Source organism: Aulostomus chinensis, chromosome 10 (assembly GCF_037954235.1).
Source record: "Aulostomus chinensis isolate RoL2024-O1b breed Wild chromosome 10, RoL_Achi_v1.0, whole genome shotgun sequence".
In the NCBI taxonomy this organism is placed as follows: Eukaryota; Metazoa; Chordata; class Actinopteri; order Syngnathiformes; family Aulostomidae; genus Aulostomus; species Aulostomus chinensis.
Genome location: NC_141329.1, coordinates 28,956,915 through 28,983,022, shown reverse-complemented (window position 1 = coordinate 28,983,022; position 26,108 = coordinate 28,956,915). Strand labels below are relative to the sequence as shown.

General features: G+C 50.7%; 1 protein-coding gene across 1 annotated transcript in view; it reads right to left on the bottom strand.

The window, feature by feature from the left end:
* The window catches only part of ltbp4 (latent transforming growth factor beta binding protein 4), a 51,819-nt gene that overhangs the window by 10,810 nt on the left and 14,901 nt on the right, over positions 1-26,108 (bottom strand). The window contains exons 5-33 of the mRNA XM_086216968.1: positions 22,125-22,322; positions 17,927-18,190; positions 17,397-17,476; positions 16,606-16,779; positions 15,030-15,132; positions 13,430-13,489; positions 11,914-12,036; positions 9,965-10,141; positions 9,537-9,674; positions 9,072-9,392; positions 8,288-8,431; positions 7,994-8,122; positions 7,661-7,789; positions 7,456-7,569; positions 6,897-7,016; positions 6,317-6,433; positions 6,026-6,145; positions 5,835-5,954; positions 5,377-5,502; positions 4,006-4,131; positions 3,649-3,771; positions 3,167-3,298; positions 2,883-3,008; positions 2,637-2,780; positions 1,907-2,218; positions 1,522-1,593; positions 1,004-1,132; positions 435-575; positions 176-328 (exon numbers count right to left, since the gene is read on the bottom strand). Coding sequence (XP_086073094.1) covers positions 176-328; positions 435-575; positions 1,004-1,132; positions 1,522-1,593; positions 1,907-2,218; positions 2,637-2,780; positions 2,883-3,008; positions 3,167-3,298; positions 3,649-3,771; positions 4,006-4,131; positions 5,377-5,502; positions 5,835-5,954; positions 6,026-6,145; positions 6,317-6,433; positions 6,897-7,016; positions 7,456-7,569; positions 7,661-7,789; positions 7,994-8,122; positions 8,288-8,431; positions 9,072-9,392; positions 9,537-9,674; positions 9,965-10,141; positions 11,914-12,036; positions 13,430-13,489; positions 15,030-15,132; positions 16,606-16,779; positions 17,397-17,476; positions 17,927-18,190; positions 22,125-22,322 — 4,215 coding nt within the window. The remainder of the gene's footprint in view (positions 1-175; positions 329-434; positions 576-1,003; positions 1,133-1,521; positions 1,594-1,906; positions 2,219-2,636; positions 2,781-2,882; positions 3,009-3,166; positions 3,299-3,648; positions 3,772-4,005; positions 4,132-5,376; positions 5,503-5,834; positions 5,955-6,025; positions 6,146-6,316; positions 6,434-6,896; positions 7,017-7,455; positions 7,570-7,660; positions 7,790-7,993; positions 8,123-8,287; positions 8,432-9,071; positions 9,393-9,536; positions 9,675-9,964; positions 10,142-11,913; positions 12,037-13,429; positions 13,490-15,029; positions 15,133-16,605; positions 16,780-17,396; positions 17,477-17,926; positions 18,191-22,124; positions 22,323-26,108) is intronic.

The following is a 26,108-nucleotide window of genomic DNA, read 5'->3' as shown; positions in this document are numbered from 1 at the left end:
GTTTGACCTACTTTACACCCAGTTAACTTGTTTGACCCACTTTATACCCAGTTAGCTAGTTTGACCTACTTTACTGCAACAAGTACAGCAGGGAGATGCCTTCACGGGAGGGAGAGACTTTGCTAATTGCTAACAAATCATTAACATCTTTGAAGTGTTTCCAACGACATTTTACCAGAGTTGCTGGAGGGGCAGAGGGCGCATTCCATCCCCCAGCCTTCCCCATACAGACAGCAGCAGTCCATGAAGGTGACCAGAGCTCCCAGCAGAGGACTCTGACACACCAGGTCTGCTGTGACGTGCTGCCAGCACACCGACAGGTTCTCGTCTGCAGGAAGACGGCGTCAATAAAGATGGATGACAGAGCAACATAGAGTCATCATCAAATCCCAGACAGGTCAGATCACCTTCAAGGCTAATCAGTGAAAACATACCGAGAGTGAGGTGAGACGAGTTCACACAGTTGCGCTGAGTGTCATCGAGCACCAGAGGAGGCTGACAGCTGCAGTAGTACGAACCCACGGTGTTCACACACACTCCTCCTACACAACTCTCCTCCTCACACTCGTCATGATCTGAGGGAGGAACAGGCGGGTATCAGCACCATCCTTTGATTCAGTGAATGAACTGAAATCATGCAGAGGAAATGACATCACATAGTCCTAACAGAGCCCAGATAACAACAGCATCTCAGCTGGAAGCAGCCATCACCCAGCAGCAGAGAGGGCTTCTCGGAGGCTGCTTCTCCTTCGCCATAAGAGCTGCGAAGTATCTCGCATGTATGAAATACGAATCAGTAGCACGTTGTGATTGGCTACTAACGGCGGCTTAAACCTGCTCCAGTTTGTCTCCGTCAGTTTTATACATTTTTGCATACATTTTCATCATCAGGGACTTCCTGGTTGAAACACGGTCAAACCAACTGAGAAAAACACTTTTAGCTGAGATTTGAAGTCTCCCGAGTGTGTGTGTGTGTGTGTGTGTGTGTGTGTTGTGAACATACCGACACACTCCAGCAGCGTGCTGTTATAAACGTATCCACTGGAGCAGTAGCAGTTATATCCTGGGATGTTGTTGACACACACACCGCTCTTACACACCTCTGGATGGAAACGCTTACACTCGTCCACATCTGGAAACACATAAAAAAAACCTCATAGGGACATGCGTTCAGAGTCAGCGACATCTGGTTTATTGATCCAGGGACTGAACTCAGGAAGAGCAATCAAGCACAGAGTCACAGACGTCCTTTGCTCGTAGGAGAGTGTGGTTTGTATGTTGCTAGTTCTCAGAGACATGAACAAAGTGCAGATGAGAGACTCGGGGGCTGTGCTGCTGGCAGACAGGTATCGTCGCGGTCCCACAGAAACCAGGTCTCAGGTCTCCCTGGCTGAACAGATCTTCATCTGCTGGAGAGCCTTCACACGCTTCAGGACACCACTGGAACCAGACATGGAACACAAACCCAGCAGGAACACAGGCTGAGACCTCAAAGTGTGAAGGTGTGTGGGGTTTTCTTGCCTGTGTAGCTGAAGGCTCCGGCTCCCGTGGTCACGTAGCCCCTCCCACTGGGACACAGCGACAGGAACTCAGCTGCACACACACATTCGCTGAGTTAATGAACAGGGTAAAACCTTCACTAACCCCCCGCCCCCGACATAAGGGCTGGTTCTGATGCAGCTCTGGAACCTGGTTCCCTGGCCAACAGGCCTACTTCAGCTCTCGAACCAACTGTGAACCCTGAATAAGCCAGGATGGAGAACAGGTGTTCTAGTACCAAGGTGAGGGCGCATCAGTGGTTATGGTGGTCAACAACACCACCTAATATTTGTGAGCCATTGTTGTGGCACTTGAGTCAAGCACCTGGATCATAACCTATTCAGCTTCCTGACAGACGGCGTCTCACCTGTGTTGGGGGGGGGGCAGGCGTGGTACTGGCAGCCCAGCCCCCAACCCTCCCCCACTGTGCAGCAGCACTCCTGCTGGCTGGTGTTGGTAGCCAGCAGGCTGCAGGTTCCACGCTCGGCCAGGTTGTAGTAGCACTCCCTCAGCTCGCTGGGACGTGCAGACGGGAGGGGGGGCAGCACCGAGGCCGACTCCTCCAGACTGACATGGACAGAGGGGGACGAGGACCGGGAGGAGGAGGCGGAGGCGGAGGCGGAGGAGGAGGAGGAGGAGGAGGCGGAGGCGGCGGCGGCGGCGGCGGCCACCGTCTCTGCTATGGAAGAACATGAATGTGTGAGTTTACTCATTTACCCCCCAGCCAGCACGTTCTCATGTTCTCATGTCTGCACCTCACCACCTCATTCTTAAATCAGGTGTTAGAAATAGAACGTTCCTCAAAATTTGTTTTATCTTATCAAAGTTTTGATGGAGCACTGATCACACAGCGGCATGAGAACAGCTGGATCACACCAGACCACCTGGTGAGAGAGGACAGCCTGGGACTGTCAGCCGTCAGTAAGAGCGCCGCGTCGGTCGAGACGATGAGCGAGGCCTCAAAGGACAGAAGGCACTTCAAGTAACGCTTGATGTATTTGTTTATATCTCAAAAAATTTCAGAAGGCAAAGAGGAATAAATATTTCTGCAGCACAAAATGATATGTGTGTGTGTGTGTGTGTGTGTGTGTGTTTACCTTGTCTTGCAGTTTTGACACACCGTCGGGTAGCAGGGTCAAACTCCTCCCCCCGTCTGTCACACTCACACATGAATGATCCTTCCACATTCTCACATCGAGCAGAACCACACACACCCAGCAGGGACACACACTCGTTCTCATCTGAGACACACACACACACACACACACACACACACATTTTCACTGTTAGTAATGGTAAAGTAGCAGCAGGGTGTAACCGCAGCAGTGAGGAAGATCACGCACCCTCACACGACTTCCCGTCAGCAGTGGAGGTGAAGCCGCGGTCACACACACACTGGAAGGTTCCTTCCAGGTTTTGACAGATGGCGTGAGCGCCACACGCCGTCTTGTTCACACACTCGTCGACGTCTGAGACAGAAGAGACATGACGTGAGGAAGGACCGCATCAGGTAGCAGCAGGTAGACGTCCCTGCTTCCTGTCCTCTAGCTGACCTCATACACATTCAGGAGAACCCTTATAGACCAGAGGAACCCTTCTACTGAGAACCTTCAGCAGTCAGACTCACCAACACACTCGCCGCTAGACGCCACCCGGTACCCCGGCTCACAGGAAGTCAGGCAGCGGTACGAACCAATCGTGTTCTCACAGCGCTGAGACCCACAAACGGAACCACCGGAGGAGACACACTCATCCACATCTAAGAGGGGGGGGGGATTACTGTCCATCACGTCTTTCACCAGAACCACCAGGAAATTAAACATGAAAGCAGGTGAGGTCACAGCCGTGCTGATGAACGTGGCTCCTCCAAACATCTTTGGATCTTTGTGTGTATTTATATCTACACATGTTGTATTTGTACATACATGTACATGTACATGATGTGGTAACACTGAAGGAATCAATACAGCATTTGTGCACAAAGTAGTAACAAATCCCACCCTCTTGATTCCTCACACCTGAGGCTGCTCAACAGCTCGGATTGGTCAAGAGCATCATGTGACACAATATGGTAGTGTCAACCGTGTGTGTGTGCGTGTTCGTGTATACCAAGGCAGGCCGTCCTCTCTGGGTTGGTGGTGAAGCCGCGTCTACAGCGGCACTGGAAGGAACCTTCAGTGTTCACACAGTCGCCGTCTGAACACACACCTGACCTCAAACACTCATCCACATCTACACACACACACACACACAAACACACACACACACACACACACACGACAGATAGCCAACAAAGGTGTCAACAAATGAGAACATCAGACGCAGAAAACCAAATAAACTCATTATTTCTGTGCACATTCACACGATGATTAGGATTTTTTTCGAAGTCGTTTCTTTTTTGTTTCATGTTTTTGTTGATGATTCCGGATGTTTGTGACGGGAGAGCGAAACCACAGCACGGCTCACCGAGGCACGCCGTCCCGTTGTCGCTCAGCTTGAATCCCTGAGAACACACACACGTGTAGGAGCCCTGCGTGTTCACACACTCTCCACGGGAGAAGCAGAAGTCACCCTCCAAACACTCGTTAACATCTGAGAAAACACACACACACAATAATCCCTTTAACACAGGACAACAAGGAATGAGGAAGGTTCTCATGGCTCCACTGCTGCTAGAACCCGTCCTGGTGTGATGTGATCACCAAGGTTCGGTTCTACCGAGCGCATCGCTCGGTTCCACGTGTCCACAGGTGGAACTCACAGGTGTGACGCTCAGAACCAGCAGAGATGAAACGTGTATTGATTTATTGCTCTGGTTCATCTAGACCAGAGGTTCTCAAGCTATTAGAACCATGAAGAACCATGATGAATCTACAGCAGTGTAGCGGACCAACATGGTTCCTCAGGGGGCCTCACAGGCTTGGATCGAGCCAGGGAGGGAGGGGCCACACAGCCAATCAGAAGGAGGCATGAAACACATCTGCTGGAATATGTTGATGAACCTGAACTGGTTTCACTGGATGTGCCAGTCTGGTGAACTCTGAGGTCACAGTGAAAAGATCCACTTGGTACCAATAACTGATCGATATATTGTTGTATTGATCACTGATGAAACAAAGTGAATTATCTTCTATATGTTTGGAAATAAGTAAGTGGGCGGAGCCTCTGATATCAGCGCTCTCCTCCAGCGTGATGGAGAAACGTGACATCAGCAGACAGCTGGAACCTCTGTTGGAGTACCTCAGGAATACTTTGAATACACATTCAGTACAGGACACATCATGTGCTGCTCTCATCAGGCCTCCCAGCGCCGCTGAAACGTGCACGCTCCACGTGACGGCACGTGACCACACAGCGGTCCGACGCCAGAATGTTACAAGAAAGAAACAAATGATTGTGAATTACAATTCAGCTTATATGTGTTCATTCTAAAGTACTGAATGTACCACTAGAGGGAGCTGAAGTGCCACCCCAGTTGGAGAACGGGTGATGTTGATGGACTCGTCCTCTCAGTCTGACATTTCAGTACTGAAGGCATTTGTGGAGCGTCAAGAGACGTGAACTCATGGAAGAGCGAGCGGAGCAGCCGGCGGTTCGCTCCTCCTGATCGTCACTCAGAGGTGTAAAGCAGCAATAATAATAATAATAATAATAATAATAATAGTAATAATAATTTAGCTGTGGTACTTCTTCTGAAAAACAGGACATCAGCTGATGAGGCTCCTTCGATGCGGTCCAGATCTCAGGACTGGTGCCAGCTGACCAGTGGTGACCGGGTCACCAGCACAGGTCCGAGCAGCAGGGGAGCTCCAGGCTCATGAGCTCTGTCCAGCTTACCTCTGCACTGCCGCCCCAGGCCAGCGCTGCGGTACCCAGGCGCGCAGTCACATCGGAACGAACCCACAGTGTTCACGCACACACGCTCCGCCTCACACGCCATGGCGCTCGCGCACTCGTCTACATCTGCATGACAAACAAACACTTTGGTGAATGTTTAACTTCAGGCAGGCGTCAGAAAGGCGAGCCTCTGACGGTGAAAAGCTGGCGTCAGCGTCTCTGTTCAGACGAGCAACAGCCACCAAGCACTTGCTTCCCTCTGGCTCCTCCTGCTGGTTCCTCTGGAGTCACAGGGAATTCCACCAGAGATCTTTCCAGGTTAGCGGATCTGCTGGTGGTTCTGTGACGGTTCTACTGAGATGACGCTGAATAACTACAACTGTTTCAGTAGAATGCAAAGGTTAGAATAGAAAAATGCCCCCAAATCTGTGTGTGTGTGTGTGTGTGTGTGTGTGTACCTGCACACTGCCCGTTGACGCCCTGGTATCCCTGCTGACACTCCACACACCTGTAGGACCCTTCAGTGTTGACACACTCCTGCCTGGCACAAACGTCGCTGTCCTCACACTCATTCACATCTGCAGAGAGAGAGATGAGCGATGGTGTGTGTGTGTGTGTGTGTGTGTGTTTGCTTGTGTGGGGGGGTTACCTGTACACTGTCTGTTTGTCACTGTGTATCCGGGCTGACAGGACACACAGTGGTACGACCCCGGGGAGTTGACACACATCTGAGCGGGACACTGCGACGGCTCTGCACACTCGTCTACATCTGAACCATCAATCATGACATCATTAACTCAATCACTTCCTGTCACATGTTCACCAGAGACGGTGTGTCACATTCAGACTGATTAAACAACGAGTTGCCATCATTTTTTTATGGAAGACATTTATAGTTAATAAACTCACTGGACCTTTTATAACCCCCCCACCCACCCACCTGTACACGTGTTACTGTTCTGTAGCTTGTAACCACGGCGACAGATGCAGCGGAAGCTTCCAGGTGTGTTTTCACAGCGGCCGTTGTTACAGGGAGCCTGGCGACACTCGTCGATGTCTGCAGACACGTGGAGGGTCAGTGAGGTCGGTGTTCAGTGGGAGACGCTGAGATCATCAAGGAGGAGCCAGACTTTCCCGTCATCACCACGAAACCACACTGGCTCCTGCTTGTGCTTCCAACATTCTACTCACTTTTCAAGACGCCGGAATATTTTATTACTGTTTAGAAGGAAGAACAAAGCCTCTGAAAAAGTTAATTTGTCAGTTTTAGCTATGATTTTCTTTTTATCAACACTTGAATGGCAGGTGGTTTCATGAACTCATTTTCAGACAAAAAGCTGAGGCAAACTGCATTTTTGTAAAAGAAGAGACCTCCATGAACCTCCAGAGCCCTCGTCCTCGTCCTCCGTCCCACTCAAGGGCTCTCCGGTGGGCCTGGTGCAACGACACCGGCCCTCTGGAGAAAAAACACTCAATTCCCTCCCAGCCCGGTGGGGGGCCAACACCATCAGGTGTGTTACCTGTGCAGAGCCTGTTGAGGAGTCCGTACCCGGGCTGGCAGGACACGCAGCGGTAGGAGCCCTGGTTGTTGATACACTCCTGACCTGGACACTGCAGGGGGTCCTCACACTCATCCACATCTGAAGAAGGAGGCCATGAATCACTAACGTCTCAGTACCCAGGCAGAAACTGCCGATGTAGCGCCACCAAGTGGCCGAACACAGAACTGTTCTGTGGGCTGCTTTTTTTAGTTGTTGAGGGGAACAACTTAACTGCACCTGGTCTACTAAAACAGTAAAGTTTCAAAAAGTCAACTGCCACCGAACAACGGGGAGAGAATATGAACCATCAACTCAACCTCATGTGACACTCAAGGTGACGCCGCCGCCGTTTCTCCTCATGTGGCTTCAACTTGTGTTTAGTAGCACATTGCGAGCACAAGCTTGTTTAGTCGAGATGTATTTCCCCGACTTCACTTCCTTCTTCATACCATCTTCAGTCTCAGAATTTCAAATCAAAAGCATCTGTGACTAGACGACCTTGGCAGAGGTCTTGATGCCACCTCAGAGATGTCATTACCTGTGCAGGTGCTGCCGGTGAGCCTGTAACCAAGGCGGCAGACACACCTATAGCTGCCAGGCGTGTTTTCACAGCGAGCGTTGCTGCAGGGATTCTGCTGGCACTCGTCCACGTCTGAGGGCGTAACAGAGTGAGTCGCATCTGTTGTGTGTCTGTGTGCGATTCTGCGTAACAGAACACACAAAACCTGAGGACAGGAAGTCACCTTGACAGCTGGTCTGTGAACCGCTGCTCCAGGTGTATCCAGGTGGGCACACACACTTGTAGCTTCCTATGTTGTTGACGCACTCTCCCAATGAACACACACCTGGAGACTGAACACACTCATTCACATCTGAAAACACACACACACACACACACACACACACACACACACAAACCATCTGCAAGGGCAATCACATCCTGATGTTTTCTCTAAGCTTACAGAAGCTGCAGCCTGGAGAGCAGAACTACGACATGAATGCAAATGAGTTACATCATCACCTGCATGACCACGCTGAGGCAGGTAGTTACATGTGGTATGCGTGTGTGTTTTCACCTTGGCAGTATGTGCGCTGAGAGTTGGGCTTGTATCCCTGATCACACACACAAGTGTGTTTTCCATCTGGCTGATCCACACAGCGGCCACGCCCACACACACCTGGTCTGGCCTCACACACACTTTGCACTGGTACAGGTGCGCGCGTGCACACACACACACACACACACACACACACACACACACACACACACACACACACACCTTGTGATTTTTACAGTGCCAAGGTGTCTTTATGTGCCAACACACTTCCTCACACTCCATGAACGTGTGTTTATGTTTTCTGGGACTCACGCTGGACGTGGGCGGGCCGTTTAGTCGGGGTGACAGCCGGCCGGTTCTGTGGGGGCGGGAACTCTCCGCGGGGCCTCGAGCTGAGCTCTGGGCTCTGTGGCTGGGCCGGGCTCAGCTGGGAGTTCTCTCTTGCTGTGGGCGAGTCTGCAGAAGAACCAGGAAACAGGAGCGTGGACGACTTGTCTCCTCTGAAAAACACTTCCTGTTTCATTTTCCTCCCTTGAACACAGACCAGGTCTTAGGAGCCTCTGTTGAGTTAACATTACGGCTAAAGAACCAATGTGTGAGTCCAGTTGGTGCTCATGCTGAGTTACCAGCCTGGAGGCGGGAAACTGAAGGTAGCGTCCAACAACAAACTGAGTTTGAAAAACCCTGCCTTCACTTTCCGTTCAGCTGTTCAAGGGTTTTCCTGACAACTGCGTTCCTTCCTCTTTCCTCTGTCTTCACCCTGGAGAGACTTCAGTCTTCAGCCTTTGAACTGAATTCGGTGTTTTCTTGTTTAGTGTCTTTCCCATAAACCTTTGCAACAGCTCTCTATCAACTAGAAAAAATATACAAAGATGGCATACCGAAGAAAAGAGAGATGATATACAAATCTTAAGTTTTTTAGTTGCATCTTGTTTTTGAAACGTTATTGGGAAATAAATATTGTACTTTTTTGTGGCCAAAATATTTTCTATCTTTTGGGCGGCTGGCTAGCGGCGGCTAGCTACAGAAACAGATACAGCGTTTATGGAAGATGCCTCCACTCTGAAGTGATGCCCGTCTGTAAACCTTCTGGTACCTTGACCCGTGCTGGACGGTGGCAGCGGCCTGGGTTCTGTTGCAAATGACGTGGTCCGGTTCTGCTGGACTGCAGCTCGGCCTGGAGTTGGGGGTCTGTCCCGGGTGGCCGTGGTGGCGGTGTTGCCAGGCTGCAGGGGCCTGAAAAATGTGGACCTGGCAGCGGGGCGGGGTGGAGGTGGACTGGTTCTGCTGAGGGAGCTGCTGGTACCAGCTGAAGCAGAACTCTGTGAGCTAATGGCTCCACCAGCTATCACTCCAGAGGAGGAGGAGCTCTGCTGGGACCTGGTGGCTCCACCACTACTGGACCCGGAACCAGGACCTGGGTGGAGAAGTTGGAGGAGTGTTTGAGTGTTTGTGTCCTGACAGCAGGCGAGCGTGTATCTGTGTTTAGATCCGATTAATCATTAAGTCAACCCGTATTAACCAGCCAGCTAAATTCGTTTGCATGCGTTGGAACAGGTACCCTGGTTCTCCTGGTTGCCGGGGGTTACCAGCTGAGCTCCTCGGCTGCCCAGCTGCTCTGCTGCTCTCTGGTTGAACTGCAGGGCCGAAGCGGAATAGTGGTACCCGGGACCCGCGGGACAGATCTCCTTAAAGGCCACTGTAGGAGGGCGAGCAGGAGAGAACGTCCAGTCAGTGACTTTCTTCCAGGACATTCTGATCCAGAGCATTTCTGTATTAATGGACTTCCTTTGCCCCCCCCATCAAACAGACTGATGATTCAAGACTTCCTCTTCTATTCTTTGTTTCTGCAGCCACCAGCTAATGTGGCTAATTAGCCTAGTTAGTGACAAAACGCTAATGTGGCAAGTCGGTGATGTATGTGACCAACTAGCACGTGATTGGTGGTTCACACCTGCGTCACCTAGCAACTGATGATGGGGGACCCACCTGAGCCAAAGTAAGGGCACCTCTGGCAGTGGGGGCCCCAGGCCTTCCCCACGCGGCTGCAGCAGCAGATCTGCTTGGTGATGTTCTTGAGGATGGGAAGGGAGCAGGAGGACGGACCCTGACCCGAACCCAGGACCCGGTAACACTGTCCCTTCTCATCTGATATCACCGTCTGGGCTGCAGGGACACACAGGAGGACAGGGACAGGTTACAAAGATGCCACGAGTCCAAACACAGGGGACAAACTCTGCATGCAGGATCAGTACGTGCTGTTCTCCTGCGCATTCCAACACTGAGACGGACGTGAAGCAAGAAACACAACCAGACAAGGAGTCCAGGCAGCGAGTCGAGGCCCACATGGCGTTAAATCATGGACGTTCCAACAACAGGAGCAAAGATGGCAGCAGCAGTTAGTACCTGTGGGACAGGGGCCTCCAGGGCCGGGGCCGGGACTCCCCGGGCCTCAGCACCAGGGGCAGTTCTTCTATTTCACTTCTACTTAAATGCGTTTAAATACCAGGAACGTGACACTGGCGAGACTCTGCTCTGACTTTGGAATACAGAACTTCCAAACAATATTTTCTCCTCAGTTCTTTTGCAAGTTTCTCCAATTTCATGTTTTTTTTCTGATTATCAAACTATAATTTTTTTTCATAAAAATGTCTTTGTATTTTTCCTCCAGAAGTTCAATAATTTCAAAAATGATACAAAAACATAAAATGAAATCAAGTACTAATAAAAGTAAAAGCACAAGAATTTTCATTTTTATATCAGTACACCAGTCGTTGTTGTTTTTAAGACTATTTTGTTGCCAAGTTTCTATCTTCTGAATTTCAAAGGTTTTTTGCTCATTCAGTTTTGAAGTCTTTGAAACAAATCAGATGAATTTGAACAAAAGCAAACAACGGCTATTATCTTAGGAACAAAGCCAAAAATGCAACCTAAATTATGAAAATCAGAAGATTTATAAAAACAAACCTCACAAAAAACTCAATACTTAGCGAAATAAAGAAACATCTCTAAAAGTATGAATCACTAAAAGGACTAAATAATTGGCAAACACTAGAAAAGGACCTCATGATGTCCAGCACGTCTGCCACTGTTCATGAACCCAGTGGTTGATCAGCCGCGGGCGCCGTCGTCCTCCAGCTGTTCTGTCACGAACACACCTGGTAGCGGCGCCAGGATCCAGGGACCAGAGACCAATCTGGGGTTCACACAGGGTGAATATGGATTCTCTGTGTCGGCTTCGTGTCACAGTGACTTGGTTTTTACCGTCACTCTCCAACTACGTTAAACTACAGAGGCTTCGGTACAAAACTTCTCACAATTTGAAGCTGAACCCCCGACACACGAGTTTGATGGGAAGCAACAGAGAGACGAGACACAGTCAGGCTCAACAAACCAGCACCAAGCTTTGATTAGTGGGTTGTCATCAGTCTCCAGGCGGACCAGCATCCTGCAGCCCTCCTCCTCCTCCTCCCCCTCCTCCTCATCTTCATCTAATGCCGGTCGGAATAAGCAGAAAACCAGTCAGACTTCACAAAAACCATCTGAGACCTAGACCTCCCGGTAGGGACATGGAACCAGAGCCCAGCTGAGCTGGACAAAGACATCTTTGAGCTTGGCTCTGACGTCCTCGTCTACTGAGGCTCCCACAAGGATGCCCTTTGACCTCCGCAGGAACAGGGACCTTAGAACAGAGCGTTTCATGAAGCTGAATCAAGGGCCGCCGCCGTGCTGATTCTGACAAGCTTGAAAGACGACGGAGCCAAAGGTTAAGTCACACCAGCTGATGATGACATCACGACCAGCTCAGATGGATTCAGGAAGGTCTGACCTGGACTCTGTTTTATTCCTCGTGTCATTCTCAAGCAGGCAGCAGTGTGTGTGTGTGTGTGTGTGTGTGTGTGTGTGTGTGTGTGTGTGTGTGTGTGTGTGTTACTTACAGATGCAGAGTCCGTGTGTGGCGTCCAGGATGAACCCCTGCCTGCACACACAGCTATAGCTCCCCCCGGTGTTCACACAGATCCCGTTCTCACAAAGCCCCGGCTGGAGGCACTCATTCACATCTACATACACACACACGTTAGCATGTCCACACACACACACACACACACACACACACACAGGTGTGTTAACATACCCGCATGCATACGTTTGCATGTGGACCCACGAACAGGTTTTGTTTGCATGTACGAACACACACACACACACACACACAGGTGTGTTTACATGTACGAACACACACACTCTGATTCACAGATGTGAATCCACTCAGACACACACTCAAAAAAACCTCCATGACAGAGATTTTGGTTTCACAACTCTGACGAATGTGTCAGAGCGGCGGTTTCCTAGACGACTGGGATGACGTCATCTAGAAACAGATGAACCACCGCTGGACGGCTGTGATGCCTCCGTGGTGAGTTTAAAACATCGGGATAGAGGATGATGCTGCACTTTGACCACAGGCTAGTCAGGAAGTGATGTCATGACTCGCTCAGGTAGTCGAGTGGTTACAGCACGTCAGAAACGCCGCTCCGAATCCTAGCCAGAGGTCCTTTGCAGCGTGTCACCGCCCCCTCCCCCTGTTTCCTGTCTGTTCACTGTTAAATAAAGGCGTCTATGCTAAGAAATTAAAAACAAAACAAAAGAAAGTGATGTCGTGACTTTGGCGCTGTGATATTAGCAGCAATGACGCCAGCTCAGGTGAACGCAGGTGAACACGCCGGTCTCTGAGAGCCACGTACGTCCACACAGGGTTAGGAAACATGGCCGACTGTTGGGGAAGCATGAAGTTTAGCTTTGGTACAAAGTAAAAACCACATTTCACCACTCACACACTCAACTTGAGAACTGTTCCTGTTCTGGTAGTTGTAAAAACGTTTGGAAAAGTCCCCAAATCTCATTTACCTCATTGCTTCAACACCATGTGACACCAAAGAAGAAGAGACGAGCAGATAAAAACATCAGGCTGCTGCCCGTGAAGACACGACCAACTTAAGCAGACGGTGATGATGAACTGAGACCAGCGGTAATCACCTCTGACTTGACTGTGAATATAAAACTCTCATGTGCTGTGTGTGCGTGTGCGCGCGCGTGTGTGTGTGTGCGCGCGTGTGTGTGCGCGTGTGTGTTTGTGCGTGTGTGTGTGCACGTGTGTGTGCGTGTGTGTGCGTGTTTGTGCGTGTTTGTGCGCGTGTGTGTGTGTGCGCGCGTGCGTGCGTGTGCGCGCATGTGTGTGCGTGTATGTGCGTGTGTGTGTGCGCGTGTGTGTTTGTGCGTGTGTGTGTGCGCGTGTGTGTTTGTGCGTGTGTGTGTGCCCGTGTGTGTGCGTGTGTGCGCGTGTGTTTGTGCGTGTGTGTGTGCGCGTGTGTGTTTGTGCGTGTGTGTGTGCCCGTGTGTGTGCGTGTGTGCGCGTGTGTGTGTGTGCGTGTGCGTGCGTGTGTGTGTTGTACTCACCGACACACTGTGTTCCATTGGATCGCTCAAAACCAGCAGGACAGCTACTGTTGCCTTGACCTGGCAGAGAGAAATGATGGATTATTGTAGAAAAAAAAATCTGATCAGACAGCAAACAGATACAAAGAAAACACACGCACACGCACACACACACGCACACACATGCACACACACGCACGCACACACAGATTGTGAGGCACAACAAACTACAAACAAATAAAAGAGTGAAACTGTGTTGAACCCCCTGAACTCCAGGTCCCGCTGGTGGCGGCTCGGAGAGGCTCGTGTTCTCGCCAGAGGCTATAAACGTATTGTCAGATTTTCAACTTTCCAAAAGTCTGAAGGAATCACTTGTGATGGGTCCCTCTGTTGGGGAAAGAACCGGGTCTCAGCTTCAGGCTGTCCTGGGTCACCAGAGTAGGAGCCTCGTTCTCAGAAAAGGACAATCAGCAGCAGGACGCAGATGCTGGTGACGCGAGGGGTCAGCAGCGGCGGCGAGGAAGTAGAGCGTTACTTCAGTAGTAGGACTGAACCGGCGTTGAGGACGAGGTAACACAACTCCCTGTGTTTCCGTGCAGGTGTGTGTGTGTGTGTGTGTGTGTGTGTGTCTGCAGTCAAGCGGATGAAGAGCAGCCGAGGCGAGCAGTCTCCCCCGCATGGTGCCGTGTTTCCTTTGGGTTCTGGCCCACCCTTCATTTACTACACTGCTGATGACGGAGACTCCCACAACTCGCCAGTTGGAGCCACGGCGGTTAAACAAATAAATCAATGTATTGTTTTTTTATGTCTTTTTAGGTTTTGACCAGATGAGCTGTAACAGTTGCAGCAGCCGTCATGGGGAGTTTTCAACCTCTGTGGTGGGGGCCCACACCTTCGAAGGGTTGGTTTAAGGTTCCAGATCATCATCGGACGTCCTGGCGCTTCCTGAGCAGTTCCAGTGGCGTGGGTCAGTCCATCGCCCCCTACTGAGCTACCTCGCTACCCTCAGTGTTCGTTACCTTCACCACCACAGAACCACCGCACTCCTGCAGCCGAGACGGATGAGGCTCAGAGTTCCAGCCAAGAGTTTTGCTTTGAGGTGATTGGTCAAAGTGTTCAGGACTGAAGGAGAGAGTGAGTTAATGGTCAGTCAGGTTTGTTCCAGGTTCAGGTTTAGGGTTTATTTTAGAGCTGGGTTCAGGTTTAGGGTTTATTTTAGAGCTGGGTTCAGGTTTAGGGTTTATTTTAGAGCTGGGTTCAGGTTAATATGGAGGGTTGTGGGATGCAGTGCGTCCTCACAGAGATAGAAGTAGCCTCTGAGCGTGTGTGTGGCGTCCCAGCGAGCAGCATTCTTTTGCCGTTAGTCAGCCGGCTGCAGGAACGTGGCCGCACCATCGCTGTGTGTGTGATACTGTCAGTTATATAAGAGCCTCCTGGAGGAGTTTCCACAGCGTTTCACTCATCAACATCTGACTTCCACAGAACAGAGAGATTTCTGTTGGTTTTGGTCAAATCCTTCGGCATCACAATCACAGCGGTATTTGCTGGCAAATGTCGTTTGTCCCTCCGCCGAGCCGCGACCTCACACCGGGCGAATGTCCAACCATGTGAGAGTGTTTACCTGTATTAGCGGGACAGAGGACACAGTCGGTGATGCCCCAGGCCTTCCCGATGCCTCGGCAGCACATGTCTCTGCTCCTGAGACCCGGCAGAGGAGAGCTGCACTGCACACACACACAACAACAGCCTTTTAATGAACAACACAATGGCAGCAACACACAGCCTGGTGTTGTTGAGATCGTGAGAGAATATTCACTAACTAGAAGACGACCAGGCAGCGAAACTCCACTTAGCAATAAAATCATGGATGTCCTTTAACGCCGTTGTGTCAAGACTTTGATTTGTCCAACAATTTATGACCAAATAGCTCCAACCCACTCACAAGGCTCTGACCATCGGCTGCATGTTGTGTTCAGCGCTGACACACTGGTCGACATTATGGGTGCACTTGAAACGACTAAAGCAGGTTCTCCTTCTCTCCCGAGAGTTCACGATGATCAAACTTCTCCTCTCTACTCAGGCGTGACCTCAGACAGAGTTTAGCATTTTGGCTTCCGCCATGGTGGCTTTTTTCTACCAAATAAGTCATGGACGGATGAGACGGAGTAGCTGGAGGAGCTGGAGGAGCTGGAGGAGCGTGTTCGCTTCACAAGAACTACCAGCCTGTGTTTCCATCCCTGGAGGTTTGAACTGGTAAAACTTGGAGTAACAACGCCTCCAGCTTGTGACTCAGACTCAAGTGAGCTTTCTGGAGGTCAAATCTCATTCATATTCTCCAAAGAGAAGTGGGTTGTCCACCGTAACATCCGACCTGGAGAGTTGTGGCTCTGACATGGACGCATCACACCGACGGCGGCGCTACAGGCCGTCCAGTTCAAGTGATTCATGGTGTGAGGAGCTTGATCACCCCGAGGACTCGGGAATCTGGAAGGAAGTGTTCAACATGCTGAAAAACCGAGGACACATTAAACTGGTTTCAGGACAGCTGGTGGACAGGAAGCGTGATTAACAAGCGTATTTTACCAGGTTGTTTTAGCGTTTCTCCTGGGGTGGGAGTGTAATCTGATGGAAAGTAAATCAGTGATGAAAGTTTATGACGCTGGAACTCCTGAAAGAGTCGTCTGGTTCACACTCAGACTTTTTGTCTCATTATGAGACAAACAATACGTTCGCACTTCTCCGTCACAAAAACCTTGGCGGCTGTATTTCAAGCTGCTAATGAATCGCAGCTTTTGTTGAGGCTACGCTCGCTGCCGGATGTCCACATGTCTGGCTTCCTCAAAGTTCAGAATTTATTAAGTTGTGTCTCAGTTTCAGTCTCCGTGCAGACAGAAACGGTCCTCCGGCTTAAGGTCAGCGTTGCTCGGAGGAAACAGTGACATCAGCTGCTCAGCAAGGGGTCACGTTCTGGTCCGTCAAACACCACCGCCACCAGCATTCATTGCAGATAAGCTAACTGGCTAACTAGTTACCTGCTGGAGCTCCATCATGCACCGGAGAAGAGCGAGTCAGTTCTCTCTGCTGGTCTGGGTCTAACCATGGCGCGAGATACACACATTTCCCAGAAAGTTGCCAAGCACGTCTCCCATATCTCAACCTTCAAGGTGAATTCCAACAGACTTCTCGGCTCCTCTCACCTGCCCATCTTTCACCTCTCTGAAGCAGTACTTGAACCCAGAGTTTTGGGTGTAGGTGCCGTCCCCCCTCACTGTCTGGGCCTGGATGCCTCTAACCGCAGGGGCCGGCGCACCCGCTGACCCCGACTGTGTGCCAGGGGAGAGGGACTGCAACACGGGGCTGAATCGAGACACCTGGAAGACATGAAACACAAGCAGGAGTCGTTTGGTCGCTTTTCAGCAGAGGAGATCTGAAAGGATCAGAAAGGTTAGAAATCCTGGCGTCACAGAGGTCAGAAGACATAAAGAAACAATCGACCAGCATGGATGCACCATTTGTCATTCGGGCATTAAAGGCAGCGTTGTGCGTCACCATCTGTTAAATTCATTGACCAAACCGTTGAGTCAAATTTCGTAGAGGGCTCATACGATCTCGTGGTCACAGGAGTGCAGCAGCTGCTGCCGCTGTTCTAGAGGTGTCACGAACCTTCAGCCTAAAGCTAATGCTAGCTTCCTTATTAGCTCAGACTATGATCAGAAAACAGCCACAACGGAACCGAGAATTTGGAACGTGGTTGCTGATACCTGTTTGAACCACAGCTGACCGGGGCTCCAGTGGGCTCAGAGCAACAAAGACAGAAGACAAACCAAGGAGTGAAGCAGTAAAGAGGATGAAAGCAGTCAAGATCCCGACGCCAAAATAAAAAGAGGTCTGAACATGAAAATAAGCACAATAAGTTGTGTTCGTAAATATTAGTCTCTATGGCAACTCATCTACTCTGGATGGGAATCTGTCCAATCAGAGCTCTCACCTTCAGCACTTGGTGGATCTTCACGCTGGCCTCAGGGGGGTGCTGGACTCGAACGTTCACCACGGAGGGGCTGGGAGGGGCTGTGCGCACACACACATACGCACACGCACACACAGAGAGTCAGGTGACCAAAAATGAAGGTGTCGGCAAATGGCAGCTCTCTCCCCAAGTATGCAGCCTAATGCTGCGTTCAAGAGCTGTCAGAGATTTCTGACTCCCGTCATCATTGTGTTGTCGCTCCCTTGGAGGGGAGAAACGCTGCACTGCAAGAGTCCACGGACAGCTGTTCACTTAGAAAAGTCTCGTATATTTCACACACCGCACGCGTTCTCACTGTGTGCGACAATGTCAACAACGTTCGTCTGGTGCGTCCTTCCATGAACCAGGGCGGCAGCCATGTTGAAGGCCAGAGACGTCACAGCCTCACGACACCAGTAAACACAAGTGAGGGTGATGTGGAAGTTTCTAGTACCCAGAATTTACTGTCGTTTATCAGTGTATGGACGTATGGGGTCAGAGGTCAGACTCACCTCCAGACCTTCCCACCCCCTGGGTCTGGTCTCTCAATGGCAGGAGGAACTCTGACTGGGTCAGCTCCTGATTGGCTGCCATGGCAGACAGGACGGCAGGTTTGACAATCTCATTGCTGGTGGAGGGCGAGGCAGCGGCAGCGGCGGTGACAGCAGCGGGAGCAACGGGGATCTGGCAGAACTTTCCGGTGAAGGTTGGTGGGCAGAGACAGCGATCTTTCTGCAGGCAGACGCCTCCGTTCTTACAGAGCAGAGGACAAAGGTCTGCAGGACACACAGGACAACAACGGTTTAGTCCACCAGGTTCTCAAATGACGCCGACAGGAGTCAGCAGGAGACGCTCCCCAGCTCGTTGTCACGCCGTCAGTTTGAAGATGAGAATGACAATTCCTGACATTTTGCAGGTCTGAGTTGTGTCACGTCTCATTTCTACTCGCGGCCAGCAGCTCAGTAGATAGAGAGTTTACGTATGGAACCGATGAGTCAGCAGTTGTGTGCGCGGGCTCGATTCTGGAGGTCATGTCTGGAGGAGTTTTATATCGGAGCTGTTCTCACTCTCCTGTGTTTACTCTCAAACTGCTGCCACACAGACGCATTCTGAGGGCAGGCTGCCAGGTCATGTGTGAGGTCAGGTGATACATAACAAAGCCTCGGCCTCTGAAGGGCATGGAGGTGAAAGTCGAGCGGGCGCCAGCAGAACCAGCCACCCACTTCCTATTTCCTGTGTGAGTGGCTGCGACAGGATGTTGGTGTATTGTTACAGCGCTATCTGATGGGAAGTGATCCTCTAATCGCCTCACAGCACGCCGCTCATGTGAAGGACACTCAGACTGTTTACAAGTCAGAGGCGAGGTAACCACGCACAGCGACAACCACCTCTGATCGCCTCAGTGAGTCAATTCAACAATTGTGTGAGACTTGTAAATCTTTGTGGGCGGAGCCATGGGTCATGTGATTATGTCGCAACGTATCTCATCTGTCTAGACTCTTGATGGTCATCTCGGTCAATCTGGCATTGATCCGGGTCATTCTGATCCAACTGGTCAAGGTCAAGGTCACCTTTGTCCCCTGAGGGGAAACGTGTTTAGCAGCCAGCGGTCAAGAGGAAGATGAACTGTCACTCACTCACGCAGAAAAACACACAACTCAAAGACACCTGAAGCTCTTCAGCAGGCTGCAGGTCGCAGGGACGAAGACGCTGGAGTCGGTCGGTGTCACACCTGGACTGAACACACCTGCAGCACATCAGCTAGCAGGGTGACTGAGGCTGGCGAGGGGAGGCTGAGCTTTTATCACCGCCAAGCCAGTGAAAGTGAGACCTGAAAACACTGGGGGACGCTTGGAAACACCAAGTCTGGAATCCTAACTGTGCCCCCCCCCCCCCCGACATGATCCTAGTCAGGACTGTGCGACTTTCTATTGTGGTAAAATGAACCAAAACAGCCTGAGAAATGCAGGCAGTTCAGAGGAGAAGGCCAAAGGTGGTGGTATTTAACCAGTTTCTCACACTTATTCGTAGTATTTCGATGTATTTCCTGTAGTATTGATCGTAAAATTGTGATTTCTTAACATCTTTTATGTAAAGCCGCTTTAATTCTGATGTTGTTAGAAGCTGCTTCTGTTTTCCTTCATTATAATCATGACAGTATTGAAGGTTTGTTCTCTGCTGGGGAATGTATGATGTCACCAGGAGCCCTCACAAGTACAGAAGTGTGTGTGTGTGTGTGTGTGTGTGTGTGTGTGTGTGTGTGTGTGTGTGTGTGTGTGTGTTGGTGTAAACACAGTGACTTAATCATTGCGTGGACGTCGGCCGACAGATGGACCGCATCAACTGAGCTCTGAGGAGGGTTCTGAGGAGGGTTCTGAGGAGGGTTCTGCTGTGAACCAGACAGAGGACACATGGAGGAAGGCAGTTTGCAGGAGTGAACGTTCCCACAGGTCTGTGTGTTAATGAGAACGTTCTTCATTAATTCCCCTAAACGTTCTCAGAATGATCCTCAAACGTCTGCTAGCCAACATTCCCATACCCTTTACAGAACTGTTGGAAGGTGTCAAAGGGACTCTTTACACCACCAGGGACGTTCTCCAAAAGTATTTCTAACCGTGGAACATTTTCTCTTAACAACCATCAGAACATTTTTTTATATTCCAACAGTGATGGTGCATGTGACCATAAAGCAACCAACTCAAACGTTCTCCTAAAATCATATTGAGAATTTTTGACCTGCAGGAGACGAGAACCCCCTGCAGTCACCTGCGGAGAACCTTGGCAGATGTTGTGCTCTGTCTCATGTGGGACAGCAGCAGGGACGTGATGAAGGTGAAAACAGGCAGACGAAACACGAGTGAGTCATCGCGTTTCACCGTCACACTCCTCCGTTGCAGCACTTTGACATGACACCAGCTGATGAACTTACAGATGACGAACTTTTGACCTCATGATGTCATCACCCACTGAGAGTTTCCACATTCACGCGTCAAACATCCAGCGCACAAGCGCAGGAGAGCTCAGGAGCAATGGAAGCCATGCGTCTGCTCGCCTGCCTCTCTGGTTGAGTTTCACCTCAACAGCCAACAAAGGCGTCCAACGAAGGCCCCCAGAATCTTAGCTGGGTGGTTAGCACCAGCTTAGAAGGGTCCATTCAGATCCTGGGACCTCCAGCCCGGACTCAGTCCAGATGTTCCTGTCCACTATGTAGCCATGTGGTTCTGGTGCTCCATGGAGGCTCTTCCTGCCTGCATCTTCCCTCCTGATGCTTTGAGCTGAACTGTCTCAGGGGCATCTTGGCCCAGCCTGCTCCTGGGGTCCTGTCTGGTGGTCTAGACCCCAGCCTCTACCAATCTGGTCCTGGTCCTGGTCTTGTGCTGTCATGAGTGGAGCCTCTATGGTGTCTCCAGTCCAGCCTTCTCCAGCCCCTGGTAGGATTCTTGATATCAGACTCTCCTTCTACCTGGAGGTGGTTCCTGCCCTGCAGGGGCTCGTCCCCCCATGATGGTTCCTCCTCCTCCTGCTCCTCTGCATCCTCAGGTTCCTGCTGCCTGAGGTTTTCACTCAGCAGGAACCTGAGGCAGCCATCTTCCTGATGTAGTCCTGGATCTTGGAACTCTTGTCCTGACCAGTGGCTCTGATGCTCACCAGTCCTGGGCCTCCCTCACCCCTCTTAGTGCCCAGTCTCCGGATGCTGGACTTGGGGTGGAACCCTCCCTGCTGTGTGAGGAGCCTCCTGATTATACCAGCAGGTGTCTGGTGACTGGCTTTTATGTACACGTATCCACACGTGTGTATACATATTTATGGAAACATACGTGTGGATAAAGTATACTTGTACACATATGCAGATATGTAGCTAGATGTATATATGTACATATACACACACATACACTCATACAGAGCTGCATTCTACTGCACTAAAATCACAATTACTGTAAATGTCGTTTGACAGCAACGATTAATAAATTAGTGAATGGAATGAAAATGGATTTCCAACAACTTAGCAGATGATTTGACAATGAAAATAAATATTAGCTGCAAACGTGTACAGCAGGTGGCGCTGAGGCAGCAGTTCATGTCACTTCGCAGGGCAGCAAATTATGTCTCCACTTAAATGATGTCATTACAAACATTTGTAAGCTGAATTTAAGTCACAGCGCCACCCAGTGGTGACATGAGTGAGCCTGAGGGAACAAACACGTCAGGGACATTGGAGCGTCAGTGATGAGCTCGGCGTTTATCTGTTAGCTTTTAATGGTGTTCCCGCAGGTGAGGTCATACGTGGCAGCCCGCGTCTTCGCCGCTCTGGCTGCTCACACCTTTACTGACCTGTTGAAAGCTGTGAAACTGAGCTGCTCCTCTAGGATGAGGGCAGTTGTTTGAATCTTGAATCCTCATGCATGTGCAGGGGGTTCTGGCAGGGACGCGAGCCCTCTTGCGTTGTTCTACATCTGGTTACGTGGACATCGTACGATTTATCAAAGTGCCACTGCAGAGTCCACATCTGCCAACGCTCTGTATTTTCAGTTTCTGGCTCTGATAAATGGTGGTGAACCTTTCAAACCTGTCGAGGGTTCACACGTAAAACGCATCGTATTCTATAAACTGAAGAGATAAGATGGTCTATAAAAGCTAAATGTATTGCAGTAAAATGGAGCTTCTTCAGCAGAGTACCTGTGGAGTTTGACAGTTAAAGGCTGAACTCACAGACTCTGAAGCCCGGTCCGTCCCTCCTTCCTACTGCCGCCGCCACCTCGCTGCTGCTGCTGCTGTACAGCGTGGTCACGTTGCCTTGCTCGCAGGAGTTGACGCATCGGCCCTGGCTGCAGCGCACCTTGCAGATGGTCGGGGTGAACATCACCTGGATCCTCTCCACTCCTCCCCCGGTGGCTGTCTGTCCATCAGCTGGCAGAGGAGAGACGAGGATGAAAGAGGACAGAAAGCACAAGAGTCTGGGCTGCAGCATGGTGAGCGTTCCAGGCACTCAGACGATGTTTCTGAGTGTTTGCATCGTCCAAACTCTACCTCCCTCTGTCTCACTCTGCAGCAGAGTGAAAAAACTGTTGCAGGACAAAAGGAAAAGAGGAAGGAAGAAGAAAACGTCCCCCCCTCAGCTGTGTTTTCCCCCAAACACTCCTGAGTGAGAGCAGGCGAACGTTTGAGCAGAAAGTGAGCGAGCGTTGCTATAAAGCAGAGGGAGATAATTGAAAGCAGTGAGCTGGACCGGGCTCAGCTCCAAGCTAAATGTTTAGCAGGGATCTGCTCCATCAGTCCACACTGAGACAATCTCTCCACTTCACCCGCTTGTAACTTTCTCCTCTTTTTTTCGTGCGTGTTTCTGTCACTTCTCAGTTGGTACAACTGTAACAGTAAACAACAGAAATTTCTCCCCACGCCGTTTCACTCCAGGACATTACAGGATGTCAGAGCGGTGATGCAACCCTGGCTTGAGTTTCAGGGGCTGCACTTACTAAACATCTTCCAGCTGAAAGTGGCTCCATGTGCAGAGTTAGGAGAACCTCCTGGAGCGGATGGGCGTGGCAGGTCCTAATTCAAACTGGGGGTGTTCCAGGAAAAATAGCCCCCAAACCTACGGATGGAAAACCCACTGTAGTGCGTACGGTGTGTGAAGAGTGTGTGTGAGAGAGATAAGACAATTAGACTTAACTGGCAGTAAAAGGCTGTAACCTCTGAGTCACAGCTTTGCCATGTGTTGATTTAAACTCATGAGGCAACACCGTTGGCTCTGTGGCGTCCGCCGAGCTTCATCCGGTCACATCAGTTCTTCACACTGAGCCGAGAAGCCAACGACCAGATGGATATAGTCCGTTTCACTGATGCATGAATGGAACTCGGCTCGCATCGCAGATGGATTCCCTGGATTGTTTTAGTTAGCACTTAGCCAGCAGGGCTAACACCAGTTCTCACAGCACCTCGAGTGACTCCACTTACATTCAGTTTGTTTTCATAGCGCCAATTTTATCAGGGAGCTTCACACAGAGCATCACAGGAATGAGGTGTTTTTGTAGTCCAACTGGAGTTGGCGTGTCAGGGATGAGGTACGTTTGTAGTCCGACAGATGTTCAACTTCTAGGTTCAACACCACAGACGCCCAACGGAACTTGCAAAGAAGTCCAGTCTGGTTGTGGCTGACTGATGCGTCAATCCACCCCAACCACATTATCAAGCAATGCTAGCAGGCTTTCAGTGGAACCAACGTGTTCATGCCAACATGAGTCACGCATGTTCTCTGACATGAGTGTGCAGCAAAGAGGGATTCTTCAGAGAGGTTGTGTACTGATCTGAGTTGTTATCTTCACACACACACACACACACACACACACACACACACACACACACACACACACAAGCTGCTGAGGTTGTAAGGAAATCTTTCATCCCCATGGTGGCGCTCTGCTGTCAGTGCTTGTACAAGGTGGAGCAGGAATGTCGTAGGTTTCTGCGGACGGTCAGTCAGCCGTTGATAACCAACTGCCCACAAACCTTTTCCTCCGAACTGAACTCAGCATCTGAGTGGCTGAGGGGGAGGTGAGACAGACAATAAATCCAGGAGGAATGGAGGAATTTGACAGGAGCAACTCCCAACACACTGCAGCTGTTCAGGAATGCCCTCAGATCTTTTTCTCTCCCCAACCCTCCAGACTGGAACCGTGACCTGCCGCCGCCACCCTTTGACCCGACCTGCACCCTGACAGATGTGGCGTCCCTGTGAAGTTCGTCCGGCCTTGAAAAATGTTGATGTCCCGAGGCGAGACATCAAGAAAGCTCGAGCCTTTAATGCCCCCCCACATGTGGGAATTACCCACAGTTCACGGTGCTCTGATATACCAATCGCCGTGGTTACCAGAGGGGTTCCCGACATGTGGAACATCATTCTTTTGTTCATAATTTTTAAAACAGTTTAAAATATCTGTCAACTGATTAAAAAACAGTTGCAGTGCCACTCAAAACAAAGGAAACAAGACACTTCAGGCATCATGTGACCCTCTGAAGAATCCTCAGCAATCGACCTGCTGCAAACCCCGAATCAGGGTTTTTTTCTTCTTTTACAAGAGGTTTTAGGAAGTTGCTGCTGCCCCTGATCCAGCATCTCAGGATTTGTGATTCTGTGGCCCTGATAGCCACTGGATCTTTCGCCAACTTGGCTACATGACGGCAAACTGGACAAGTGGCGTAGCATCAGCCTCACTCGGCCAGGCAGCTGTAACACTACCCTTCCAGCTGCCTCAGATAAAGAAAGCCAGGAGGAGAAAAAGCCATGTTTTGGCGTCCATGTTGTCATTGCCAGGCAACAGTGTTTTCATGCAGTTAGCACTTGATTTCAAAAGTTCTGTTTGAGGCCCTCAGCTTACAAACTGGTGTCAGTCAAGTCTGGGAGGTGCAGGGGGGATTGGCCCTTGAAGTCAGTGCATGTGACGTCCTCGCTCCTGCTCTCAGGTGGTAACAGGTCCCCAGAGGACGGGACAAGTATTAGACCACGCCCACTCAACTGCGCATGTCGCATGAACATGAAACATATAAGAAGACTTCTTGTGACCACATCTGTCTGAACGTGAGTGTCAGAGACAATTATTCAGGGTTCTCTTTGTTGTTTCACCTTTTCTCAGCTACGGAGGTGAAATCCTGCTCCTCATGATCCCGCAGGCCTCTGCTCAGGTGCAGGGGGACCCTCCTGGGGGCCACAGGTGCAGGGGGACCCTCCTGTGCGGTTTCAGGTACAGGGGGCCCTCTTTGGGGGCCTGGGGTAGAGGGGGGCCCTCCTGAGCAGCCTCAGGTCCAGGGGAACCCTCCTGGGGGGCCTGGGGTAGAGGGGGGCCCTCCTGAGCAGCCTCAGGTCCAGGGGAACCCTCCTGGGGGCCTGGGGTAGAGGGGGGCCTTCCTGAGCAGCCTCAGGTCCAGGGGAACCCTCCTGGGGGGCCTGGGGTGCAGGAGGCAGTGTTTCTTCTTGGTATAATGGCTGTTTGTGCCGGCTGCTGTTTGTCTATGAGCTCATGTCCTGACACACAGCAGCCAGCGACACACTTACAGAGTGAGTCAGTGTGAAGCATAAAGTCTATAAACAGTGGAACATTATTACGCCATCGCCACGACACACCTCGCCTGCCTCGAACACGCTTTCCTTCACCCGTTGCTCTAGTGGCATTAAAAACACACACTTTCCAACCCAGGAGAGAGGTCGGTCACGTCCCAGCCTGAAGTCGGTGCTGCTGAAGTTTGAATGCATGAAAACATGAGATTAAAGCTGCAAATAGGGATGTCAGGCCCTCGCTGTGACAGCGTCGCCATGGTACCACGGTCGGACAGGAAAACACAGTCTTGGCCAATGAAGTTGTTTGAGGCCTTTCTGTCCGCATCTGAGATGAAGACACGACATCCGAGTCTCATGCATTGAGCGTGAGACACTCGCATTTCAGTCCGTTCACACGCTCCAACGCCACACCTTGTATTTCTCACGCAGAGAAATTTCCAACAGGTAGAAAATCTCTCCCCTAGCATTCAGAAGGCCCTCCCTACCACGCACCAGCCAATCAAATAAAATATAGCTCCCGAACAGCCAATCAGAAAATAGCATTGCTGGATCTGGGCAGGGCAGCCCGGTGGAGCAGTGGTCCTCATCAGCAAGAAGGTTGTGGGTGGAGCCCCAGCTGCAGCACGGGGTCTTTCTGTGTG